Here is a 12672-nt window from a genome sequence, read left to right on the forward strand (position 1 = left end):
AATGAGAAGCATTTTCCATCACCAATGATGAAAATTGAGAGCAGCTACAATTGAAAAACAAGACCAATAATACCAGCCGAAATGGATTGTCTCTTAGTGCACTTTGGCTTCTTTCTTCCTTTCCAAACAGCAGCAACATCATGGACCCGTTTCCACCTTTAGCTTTTACGATCATTCCCATTCTTTCATGGATACCAAGATTCAAGACATTTCTAGATTCTCTGTTTAATAAGTTTGCAGCAAATTGTTAGTGGACATGGAAAAATTTTCATCTAATTTCAATGATGAGAACAATCCAAAACATGCAATTTATGGAATTAGGTATCTTTCAATCACAACAGGTGACTTTGAACTTTGGATGGTGTAGAAATCGCTTTAGAGGAATGGATATTATCAACTTCATGCAATAAGGAGAGTAATAATGACCTTAGATGATGGGTGAACGTTATTTTATAATGAAGGAGATTTTTCACCAGTATTATCATGGAAGTCGAAAAAATGAAAGAAAAAAAATCATCTGCTGTGCACAGCATACAGCAGTGCACATATATGCCAAGTAGTGGCTAAGAAAGCAAATAAACTACAAGGCTATTTTGAACTTTTCAAATTTAAAATCAAACTTTAAATCTCTATCTGTTATTTGGTATAAAAAGTGCACAATAGAGAACTGAGCATAGCAGATGATTTTTTTCCTAAGAAAATATATTGCAGCGATATTCACATCATTTAATACACAGATTACAAAATGGGTAGAGTTTGGAGGGAAGGAGGAGTTGGATTTTCTACCAGTCAAGGTAGAGGTATATGCTTTGCTTACAACACTCCACCAAGTATTAGAAAGAAGCTAATGGGAGTCCAGATTACTCTCCCGTCGGGGAGCAGTACGTGCTCCCCCGACGTTGCTTCAAGACAAAATTGGGTGGGGTTCATGTGGGTCCATTGAGGGCCCACCTTTATTTTTTTTTTTTTATTCAGATGTGGGTCCCACACCAATTTGTGATGAAAAAGCGTCATCCGTACTTAACTAATGGGGAGTCACTAGGAGGTCTCACCTCTGATTTATTTTGTTAGAATTTACAGGAGAACTTCCCGTCTTAATGTATGATAGATAAATGTGAGTGGAACACAAACCTGAGAAAATACTGGGACTGATTTTTTTAACCCTTTATTGGTAGGCTAAAGGAATCCTAAGGTGGTTTTCACATCGCTCTCCACCATTTTTTTACTCTTTTTAGGACTGCAAGTGGTGGCTTCTTGTTTCTTCCTCTTTTTAAGAAAATCTTAGATTCCTCTCCAATTGAAGTTGTAGGACCACAAGGCCGAGTTATCATAAAAGATGATCAACTGGAAATAATCAAATTGAAGAAATCGCTAAATGTATGAACCATGAGTTCTTCAATGAAAATGCATGAACATGATCATGAATTCCATCATCAACACTGTAGCTGAATACTAGGTACACTAAATGGACCACCAATTCCCAAATAATTATTTGATGACCTAGTCACCTAACTATGATTCTCAGGCGTTTATTGCACACCCAACGAACCTGATGATCCACCCAATGATTAGAATATTTTAATGTATTATATCGGATCATAGCTTGTACTTTTTAGCAATTCTTGAAAATGACACACTTTAACAAAAAAAAAAGAAAAAGAAAAAAAATGACACTTACAAATTACTATCAATTTTTTACTTTGAATATCGTCTTTCAAAGTAATGAACTTTTAAAATTAAATAAAGGGAGATAAACAAATGAAAAGTTTAAATAACAATGTTGCATGGCATATCAAGAGTCTCTATCTTCGAGTATGGATAATCTCTCCTAACGGAGAGCACTCGAGTTCTTCTTGACGGCTTTACAACCACAAATTATGTGAAACCCGTAAGTATTCAAAAAAAAATTTTATCACCCTAAAGGCCCCCTGTAATTTGTGGTCAACAGCAGTTGGGGACTCGTTAGGGGAAGACAATCCGGACTCTCCATCTTCTATTAAAAAAACAGAATCCTCTATTTGGTGGTTGGTAAATGTTTATGCTCTCTTTATATTTTTATAGTGATGGAACCCACAGAGTCTCACTTTTGGTTCATTTTGTCAATTTTAAGAGATGTCCTACGTCTATTGTATCATGAAAAAAATATGAGGGAAGCATAAACTTTACTATCATAGGTAAAAAATCCAAACTCGTAAACGACATGAGTATATCAATTTCAGACTTTTTACAAGTTGAAGATTGACTGTCCAAGGTGCTGACTTTGCCTTTGAACTGTACCTCCAAACCTAATTAATTCTCTCTGTTTCTAGATTAAATTTTCTCTTCTGGCTGTTTTCTTCAAGGCTGCGTTTGTTTGCAAAGGTGGGGTGGAAAAAGAAAAATTTTTGTGTGTGAATTTTATACTATATCCGCGATCTATCACAACACCAATTATCACAAGACAAAACCAAAAGTAATATGCTAAATGTAATTAGGAGGAGAATCTACATAGAACATAAATAGTAAAACTTTTTATAGCAAAACCCGATTAATGAGCAATTTTACCAACTATATTCTAGTGATCTAATCCTCAAAAGTCAACATGCCAAATATGGTTAGGGAAGTGTATATACATGGAAACAATTTAAATATGAAGAGATTTTGTAATCGCTGTAATCATTCTAACATGTCCTAATGAAAGCCTTAGAAGGTAACACGAAAGGACAGGCGGAGGTTTAAATGGAAATATTTATTAAGAAATAATTTAAATTACAAAGTCAACAGCCAAATGGATTAGGGAAGATGTATACATGAAATAATATGGAAACAATTTAAATTATCAGAATCTTATAAAAGAATCTTAGTGATTTGATAACGCCAATTATGCCTAATGATGGGCCTCATAAGGTAACATATGACAGGAAGAGAATTTAAATGGAATAATTTTTAGGAAATAATTCAAATTACCACATTGTATAAGATTAGGAAGGCAAAATTATCAAAATTATTGAGTAAAAAACACGCAAATCAAGCAATTCGGGGGGGAAAAGAACCCCGGGGGGGGGGCCCCCCCCCCCCACCACAACCACCAAACATGTGGGGTTTTAAAATGGTTTAGGATGGAAAAGTTGAGCTGCCACATCACCAGACAAATTTCCTTGATTTAAGGAAAAAGTAAGAAAACTACACGCTTTTCAAGAATTTTCCCACTCCCATTTTTATTCCAGCAAACAAACACAGAATGATTCCTGACTCCTCTGACCAAAATCGGTTTATACTGGCTGCAACTGAATCTAGATATATTCGATTTGTATTGAGTTGGTTCCGGTTCATGGATTCAATATGATTTAGTTAGATTTTCTTTACTGGGTTTTGTTAAAAACCTAGCCTTCGGTTTGATATACATTCATTTCTCTGATTTTATTCCACCGGACTATTTTGGTTTGGTTTTAAGAATGACTTCCATATGAACTATGTAGGACATGTTTTAAACCTGTGTTCACATTGATCTTAAAAAAAAGTTTCAAATGATGAAGTAACCTTGCCATGAAAAGACATCACCAGAGAACGAGACAAGAGAGATGGCCCAGGAAACAGCCTCTACTGGGGAATGTGTCCTCATAAAATAACCAACTTGTCCTGATCTGCAATTTGGACCCAGCGCAGTTGAGACAAAAGGTTATGGTCTAGAGAGTTGGGATTGTGGTTTTTTCAGGATCTAGGTATATGTTTGATGATAATTTCATGATTTTGATAGCAGTGATAAAACTGCCCCAGGGAAAAAAGAAGCTATATTAGTGATTTTTGGGTGGAAAGTGATTAATTACAAAGAAAATGAGGAATTGGTACCTAATTCTGATTCAAGAAGCAACAATCAAGAAATTTATATGATAGTATAGGAAACATGGTTCTTGCACCTGGGCTAAAAATCCTGGTGTCATCTTTCCTTGGAGAGGAATTCAAATCCTCCTCAATTATATTTGTAAGGTGAAGGGGGAATCATATCGGAATCGAACAAAGTTGCCGACTTACCGGTGGTTATCGACGATGACTTGTGATCCAACTGTTCACTCCTTTACTGAATGACATGTGTCCTGCCGTGGTTTCAGAAGTCACAATTAACACCACAAAAGACTCCTTTAGCTTCTTTGCTACTCTTAATGCTAAAACTGAAACTGATGGTTGTCAGTGGGGCTGTTTAGTGTGGACTAGGAAAGTAAAAACCCATCACTATCTTCATTACTTAAATCCAAATAATTCTTTCCATAAAGCATCTCCTTGCTACTAAATCAACAAATCAAATTCATCTTTTTATACCACCACAAAAGACTATGTTAGCTTCTTTGCTACTCTTAATGCTAAAACTGAAAGTGATGGTTGTCTGTGGGCTGTTTAGTGTGTAGATTAGGAAAGTAAAGGCCTATCACTATCTTCAGTACTTAAAACCAAATAATTCTTTCCATACATCATTTCTCCTTGCTACTAAATCAACAAATCAAACTCATCTTTTTATAACACAAACAAAACTGAATACAGACAGATCAATTGGATGTCTGATTAGTCAGACATCGAGAACTTTCAGTGCACAATCCAATTAAGAATCTTTTTTTGCACAATACAACACAGCTATATAAGTATGAACAGTGAGTTTTCAAGCCAAGGCGTGGTGCGACCGAGAAATTTGGTGTAACACTCTTTTTCTGTGTACACAGGTTCAACATCCAAATACTCTGCTTGCAAAGATACATCCTCAGCCATGTTATCATACAAGTGGAACTGATTCAGCCAGCATGGAATAGTCTTTTCTATAAAAACAAAGTGGGTTTGTGCATGAGTTTGATTTAAGCACCATGAAAAATAAAATAGAATATAGTTATCTTTATACTTTAGAACATAGTTGTCACAGCATCTAGGCAACCGAAGCTGTTGGAAGGGCCTTGGATCCCTAGGCAATGCCTTGCCAACTATGTATCAGCAACAAACAGATTCAACTACTATAGCATAATATTGACCCTCCTATATATAAAGAGGCACTAGAAACTAAATGAATAAACTGACAAAAATAAAACAGATCATTCATGCACAGAAAAAGAGAAAAAATAATGGAGACAATGAGACTGCATACATTTACTCTTAAGAAAATGAATATTACCTATTCAGCCGGATTCATCTGGAAGGCTGCAGGACCAGCTGTCTTTTGATACATTCCCATCCGCAATAAAACTTCTAAAATAACAACAATGATCAGGAGAACTGCAACAAGAACCCAGTACCCTGCTACCCAGAAATTCCCTGTGCCTCCATTTTGAATCCCAAGGGCAATATTCAGAACTCCAAAGAACAAAGCAATTCTCCCAAACCAGTGATGGTACCAATTCCAGAACTTGCGAATCTTGGAATCCTTGTCAGGCCGTAGAAAAAACGCCATTATCTGATCCTCACATAAGAAACATGGTTAGTTTTTGGAATATAGCATGATTTAAAAATTAAAATTAAGAAGGACCTCTGAGCAAAAATACGGATGGTGCAAGCATGCATGCATGCATTACACACCGATGAACATCCATCCATGTATAATATGAAATATGTCATATCTGGGGTACTTCTCATTAGACAAACCTGAAGAATGCTAAGCACAAGCACAAATATCCCGATGCCTCTGTGTGTTGATACATTGGCATGAAGTTTACCATAGAGTACCTTCCCAGCAACAACAGCAGCAAGCCCAAAGATAAATCCTACGAACTGAATGGAAACATGGAGATAATACCACAGAGGATCTCGGTGCCTATAGTATCTTGCAATAATTGTCCCAGTTGGAAGAAGCACCCCCCATCCAATTGTAGCCAGTATTCCATGGTTCCTCTTCAAACCATCAAAATTGGAACCAACAGTTGCAGAACCTGTGGCAGAACATTAATTTGTACTCTGTCAGACATCTAATTTTAACTCGGTTAAACCAGAAGAAGTTTTCTCATACATTAATTACTAAGACGGAAAAGTAAGAAAAGTAAAATCAATTAAAAGAAGGTTGCAGATCCATAAACAAATTGGATACAAAACTTCAAAGCATAGACAGGTTTTGATAGCAGAAAATTAAAAATGAAAGATACTTTGAAAAGTATAGTATTAGCATGCTTCTGCATCTACCATTATGTGGAAAGAACAGTGACTTTTTCTCTTATTTTTCAATGACATATTTCAAAGATAGGGCCAGCAATTTGTACTGCAACCAAATAAACAAAACAAAGAAAGAGCAACAGCATAACATTCCATTGGAAGAGACAGGAAACACCAGCAGGGTTTGACAAAATACAAAGAAACCACTTTCTTTTTAAGAAATGCAGTAATTACAACCAAGAAAAGAATTTCAGATTCTAATTATTCCCTTCTAAATTTCCTGATTATTATCATTGCTAAAGTAAATCTGTTAATTTATCTGTCTATGATGCAGAAAATGGTAACAGGTAGAGAAAAACTCTGAAACAATTGATGAGAATATTATCTGGTAAGGTTGATACCTCACTCACTAAAACCATGATCACTGCTGGCAAAGAAAGAAAGAAAAAAGAAAAAAAAAACAAATGCCAGTGCTCCTGCCTCCCATTTGCAAGTTTTGTACACTTCAGGAAATTCAGAGGTAGGCAAGAAGATCATCAAAAGAACTCGAAGTCTCTAATTATTACATTCTGGAGTTTAAATATTCGGTCATTTCAAGCACCAATATACCAATACCTAAGAATTTCCAACAGGTTGTTCTTGACTCTCATGGTACAAATCACAGCAATTGTCTTATTGGTTTTGGTTTAGGAACAACTTAGGTTTAGGTTTTGGCTTCTATTCTTTAAGTCATACTCTTTTTGGTGTCATCGAAAAAAACATTTGACTGGTTGGAATGGCATGCTAGGCTTTGAAGCCCCAACCCAACAAAGAACTGGGTCCAGTGGGCTTCGGTCCAAGAAGGGTTGGAATAATTCAGTGTTTTATTTGTTTTCAGTGGAAGAAGGGGGTGAAGGGAAGAAAGAGTGCACGAGCTCACAAGCTTCAATTCAGTACATTCTATTTGAGTCCAAGGTTGTGCTGCAAACATTATCTATCTATCTACTATTATACACAAAGTAGTAGTCTTGATGTATGTAGAGATGCAAAAAATATGCTCAAGCAGAATATGAAAAGTTATGGGGCTCTAACTCAATTTGAGAGTCAAAGATCAAGTTTGTTGTCCTATCTTATTTTGGCAGTCACAGGGGCTTCTTTTGGAACGAATGCACAACCATGAGGAACCAATGAAAGCAAAAAAATCACAGAAAGCACGAGGAATTTGACATGGTTCAGACACACTGGCCTACATCCACCTGAAAAACTAAAGATTTTATTGCTTAGTTGAAGTTCATACTGTTAGTGTACTGCTTTTGGGGTGTTGTCATTGTTGTGAATGTACAGGTCCGATAGAGAATATCCCCACTGCAGGGAGCGGCAGCCCCCAAGGCAAAATATTGGAATGTATATCCCAAAAACTGAATCAGTGTAATGAAGGCAAATTCTTGTTTGGCAGAATGGGTTTGCGATGTTGGTAGACCCAGCTATATTCTAGTTGTCTGAGCTGAGATTGCAAATGACTTTGTTGTTAGTGTTTAAGTGGCAGAAAGCAACTGACTCTTTCCCATGGCCATGTGGTGATTATTGTTAAGTGTATCACAAACTTTAGCAGGTTATCAAAAGTGTCCTGGTAAAGGGTTTCAGGCCTTGACCTTATGGCATCTTGGCATCCCACAATCATCTTCCATGGATAATTGTCTCCTGGCACAACATGATGATCATAACCTGGAGAGTTGCTTATGAAGCAACTCCATCCACTTAAGCTTTTAAGATATGACACTGTAGAAAGCATAGTTCTAACACACAGAGATATATAACAGCAACTGTGCAATTCCATCCCACTTAAGCTGCTAAGGTAACTTCTCATAATTTTCAACCACAAATAGCTACAAAAAGGCATTAATGGAATCTAACCATACAAAGTCATATCAATGAAAACAGAAACTTATATTCTCTGAGCAACCAACATGGTCACCGCAATTTCAACAAACAAAGCAAAAATAATAAAGATCTAACAGGTTAGATTTAGATGAGCACAATCAATCCTTAGAGAAACAAAAGTTCATTTAATTAGGAAAAAGCTGTTTGCAGCATTTAATGTGCAGGGCCTGAGGGTAGCCATGCCTTTTCATCCAAAGCTGCAGTGTATGAATTAAAGTAGGTTTGACTTTGTTTTATACTTACGTTGTCTTGTAAAACTACTTGATTTGTGAATAATTTTTTTGTCATGTAAGCCTATGGAAAGGGCACCCCATTGGCCACCACCCCCTCCCCTACCCCAAGAAGAGGAAATAAATAAATAAATAAAAGATGTCACAAGATGCACAATGCAGCATTGACTTAGGAAAATAATAGTTGGGGCTTCATGCATCTAAAATTAAAAAGTATAAACTGAAAACCAAACTACAAGCAAAATATTCTTTTTCTCTACCTAATTTCCTATGCATATGGATGATAAAGGAAATTTTAATTTAAAAATTATGTGCATAAGCCCTCTTTAACAGATCCTGGTTAATCCGAATAAATATTCAAATACTGCTGTTTGTGGTTCTTCATCGTCCCTACATAAAGCACCATGGGGTTATGTAAGAAAGTCATAATAGGAGAAAGTTTTACCCTTCCTTTTCACTTCTGCAGTGAAAAAGCTTAGCCCCCCACTCCAACAGGGCATCATCACCTCAAAAGAAAACAGTTTCCTGTTTTTATATGAAAAAAGCAATTATATATTTCTTGATCACATAAAAACAGTAACATAAGTTAGCATTCAAGATTAAAAGCAGGATGAAATGACAGTTGGAAAGATATCTATCAACTGCTTTTGATGCATAGACAACACACATAACAAGCTTAATAACACTAGCACCTTCTGTATTTTCACTGTCTCATTTGTGTAAGCAAGAAGTCCATCCAAGAATAACAGATGGAATATGGTAGTAGCATCTGCATTGGTTGTGAGGAAGCACCAGGGTAAGGAACAAACCTGTACTGAAATCAAACACAAGGGCTATCTTAGCTTCATGCTTTGATAAATGTGCATGAAGAGGAGTTGTGCTCCCGAAAGCTAATAAGATATTTTCTGTACGAAGATGGGTAGCAAATTTCAGTTGAAATGCCAAGTAAATGGTGGCTGCATGAACAACAACAATTGGACTGCTAGTAATATTCAAGTTGCCCTCATCTGGTTTGACTTCTGACGGCTTAGCTCCCCGTAGGTAGTACTGTTTGATTCTTGCTCGGCCTTCTCTGTTAATCCAACCCACCATAGCACTGGAATTAATCATGAGTCCATTCTTTGAAAATCCCATTCCCACCCAACCAGAAAGATATTCAGTAGATAATACAACGGTCAGGACATGATCTTCACTCTGGAAGTACTGCAGTAGCCATAGTGATGTATTAGAAGTCTATAAACCTTTTTTCTATTATAAAAACCATTTACAAATCACAGATACAGGAATTTGCTTCTACTATCTTAGTCAACATTACTTGTGGGCTATAGTCCAGCAATTGACTAGTCATGAATTTGAAATTTGTACTTGAAATCGAGACAACTAAATTCTCCTTATCAACCCCCTTCTCCCCTCTTTGACGAAGGAGAAGAAGGGAGGAACAACATTTGATAATTCGTAATTGAAGCATCAGAACAGCATCTAGAAGAGAGAAAAAGGTAAGATCAGTTCAGACTTACTCTGAGGACGTAATTATTCCACACAGATCTACAGGTGAAACGGGAGGAGTCGCTGTAAAGAGCAGGAAGAAAGCTAGTTAAATCTTCATTGCAAAGCATCCCGGTCACATCATCAGCGCTTGCACAGTGAGTTTCCGTGTTTAAGAAGAGAATTAGCACTGTAAACACACAGAGTGACCTTAGAGGCAACCCCTTAGGATTCTGCTCCGCCATTTGCCCCCGAATTGAAGAAGAACAAGAGCTACAACAAGAACAAGTGATGACGAAACAAGAGGGCTTTGCAAGAGAAGAAGAAGAAGAAGAAGGAGAAGAGATGATGTTGCTATGCCAACGAAGCGGTTGGTGAGTAGTTGTCTCTTGCATTTGAAGCCTCCTTCCACCACTGATTACTGTGGAGAAAGCAAGTTGGTAACATGTAATCATCCTATCCAGCTCTCGTAATACGGGAATTACAGTTCATGTAAACATTAAATGTGTGAGCTGAGATGAATGAGAGTGAGTGTGAGAGGAACAAATCTCCAATCTCTCCGATCGATAAATCTGAATTTGTTTTTCAGTTTTTTTTTAAATCCCTAGTGATTGATCTGAAATGTTTTTTTAATAGTGCAATTCAACAACTGACAATTATACTTGTCCGAGTCAGAATCGGATATGGAACCAACACATACTCCGCCAATCATCTTTCATGAACGTTTTTTGTGAATATATATGTATGTATGTAGATCACTTTGTTCTCGTTGGTTCAGTTCAATCGAAGTTTGCTTAGCGGTAAAGTGAAGATTCCAAAAAAATCTTATCTATTACAAGGAGCATGGTTTTTATTTTTTATTAAATATTATAGTTGATACTATTATAGTTGACTAGTATGATGTCTCCATCGAAGGGTTTGATTGGTCACATCGTTTGTAAAAAGTCCAAAATTAGGATTGAAGTCATGTTCCTCTCACATTTCTTTATGTATATTAGAGGAAGGTTAGCTATTGTATAATATCTCTATTTGTACCAATCAAGCTAGAAACAGTTTTTAAGTGAACCCTGATCAAAGTTATGAACTATGAACAACTGGTCTAGGAACAATCCAGATATTTTTAATCATTGTGTTATGCTCAAATTTGATGCTTTCGAGTGAACCGTAGTCATACAAAAAAAGAGTGAGAGTGGATTGACTCTAGGGTCGATCATGAAATTTTAGTCCGAGGAGAAAAACTGATTATCTCATTTATATATAGTAATCTTTGGGTTAAGAATCGTGTGACCCAACCACTTGAACCCTGGTGTGACCCAACCACATTTGTGTGGTTTGCACAAGTATTCAATCATTAATTAACCTGACGATGTATTACATAAGTATTTATTATATATAAATGAGATAATCAGCTCTAGATATATTACATAGGTCTTTACTATATATAAACGAAATAATCAGCTATTTTCTATCCAATCTGGGACTAAAGTTTCCGTTATAGCAGAGTAGTACTAGATCCATCAACTCTGAGATCATGTCTTTCGTGTTCTTTCAGTCCTCACTGAAGCCTTAAAAGTAAGTTGTTCTTGTTCTCTTATTCTACGTCTAGATTTCTCTCTTTTCAGTGGCGATGTGTTTGAAGTTTTGAAACAGTTGAGAAAAGTGGCTTTTCATTTTTGTAATACCATTAAGTAGCCCTTTTTGGTCTTCTTCATTCATTCTTCTGTAGCTCGAATGTCTCTGGCTAAGGTTGGGTTATGATTATTGTATTTTCCTAGCTAGACAACACTGGAACCCGGTTATGGAGTTAGGTGGAGAAATTTGTCTCCGGCTCTGGCGTGTTCTGAGAGTCATGATTCTTTCTGATCTCAGAGTATGTATAAGTTGGGGAATATGTTCTTTGTTCATGGGCATTCTACACCAGCGAAAAATTTCCAAATGGAAAATGTAGAAGCAAAGCAAATCTCTTATTTCTGAAGCATCAAGGATTAAACCTGAAGTTATCACACATTGACTAATAGGTGGAATCTCTGATTTTCATTATAGCCTTGTAAGCTGGTTATTTGAATACTACTATCAGCTTGGGAGAATCAGAGGTTATAAGCATTACCTAAAGAGGGGTAAACAAGATACAGTTTTCCAGCTAAAATAATTGGGACTTGATGCAAAACTCAGTTCACAAATTGGTGAGATTTTACGAAGTGCTTAAAACTGTATCAGAATCCAAAAAACGAGCAGCTTTACCTAAAGAAGGGGGAAAAGATACAGTTTTCCAGCTAAAAATAATTGGAGCCTTTCTGTCCAATGCAACACTGCTCAGTGAGTGAGATTTTATAAAGTGCTCAAATACTGTGTCAGGATCCAAAAAACAAGCCTTTTAATCCCAAAGGTTAAGACTAATGATGTTTGGAGCATGGCAGCTGCCGGGTTGTGCAGCCATCAGACTTGGATGATGGCCTGAGCAGCTGAGCCCTAGCCAAAACCCAGTGCAACCTCAGGATAACACAGGACTTTTGGTTTCGGGCTTAGTAGCTTTAGGCACCAAGTACCCATTCTAGCAGAGTTAATGCTACCAAGAGTTTCGGGTGACCCAAATTATTCTGAATACCTGATTATGTTCAACATTAGCTATTAAATAGGAATCTCCTGAAATATTTCTATTTCATTGGAGTTCAAACCTAAAGCATAAAAGGTATGCATCCTATTGCCAATGAGTAATTAGACCATGAAGTGTTAAACAAATGACCTGTGTAAAGTGTAATTGCAAAACAAACAACCTGAGGACTACCATGCTAATTTAGGTTCTCAAAGATCCAACAGTATAAATGTCTAGATTCTGTAACATTTTTACATAACTGACTTCATTCCCAGGAAACTCCTTACATCCTCTGGTAATGACAGTGGTCCAAAATAAACCACTCCTGAGGCTACATTGGGAAGA

General features: G+C 36.7%; 1 protein-coding gene across 1 annotated transcript; it reads right to left on the bottom strand.

Annotated features, from left to right (window-relative positions):
* Positions 1 to 3255: 3255 nt before the first annotated feature.
* Positions 3256 to 10335, bottom strand: LOC149029726 (Cytochrome b561/ferric reductase transmembrane with DOMON related domain-containing protein). The gene is made up of 5 exons (XM_089142062.1): positions 9767 to 10335; positions 9059 to 9452; positions 5599 to 5882; positions 5132 to 5410; positions 3256 to 4784 (listed from the first exon to the last, which is right to left on the bottom strand). The coding sequence occupies exons 1-4, from the start codon at positions 10187 to 10189 to the stop codon at positions 5132 to 5134; spliced, it is 1380 nt and encodes a 459-aa protein (XP_088998188.1). The 5' UTR covers positions 10190 to 10335; the 3' UTR covers positions 3256 to 4784.
* Between the last annotated feature and the right edge of the window lie 2337 nt (positions 10336 to 12672).

This window comes from Hakea prostrata, chromosome 1 (assembly GCF_041222555.1).
Source record: "Hakea prostrata isolate BN-2017 chromosome 1, UWA_Hpros_2, whole genome shotgun sequence".
Classification (NCBI taxonomy): domain Eukaryota; kingdom Viridiplantae; phylum Streptophyta; class Magnoliopsida; order Proteales; family Proteaceae; genus Hakea; species Hakea prostrata.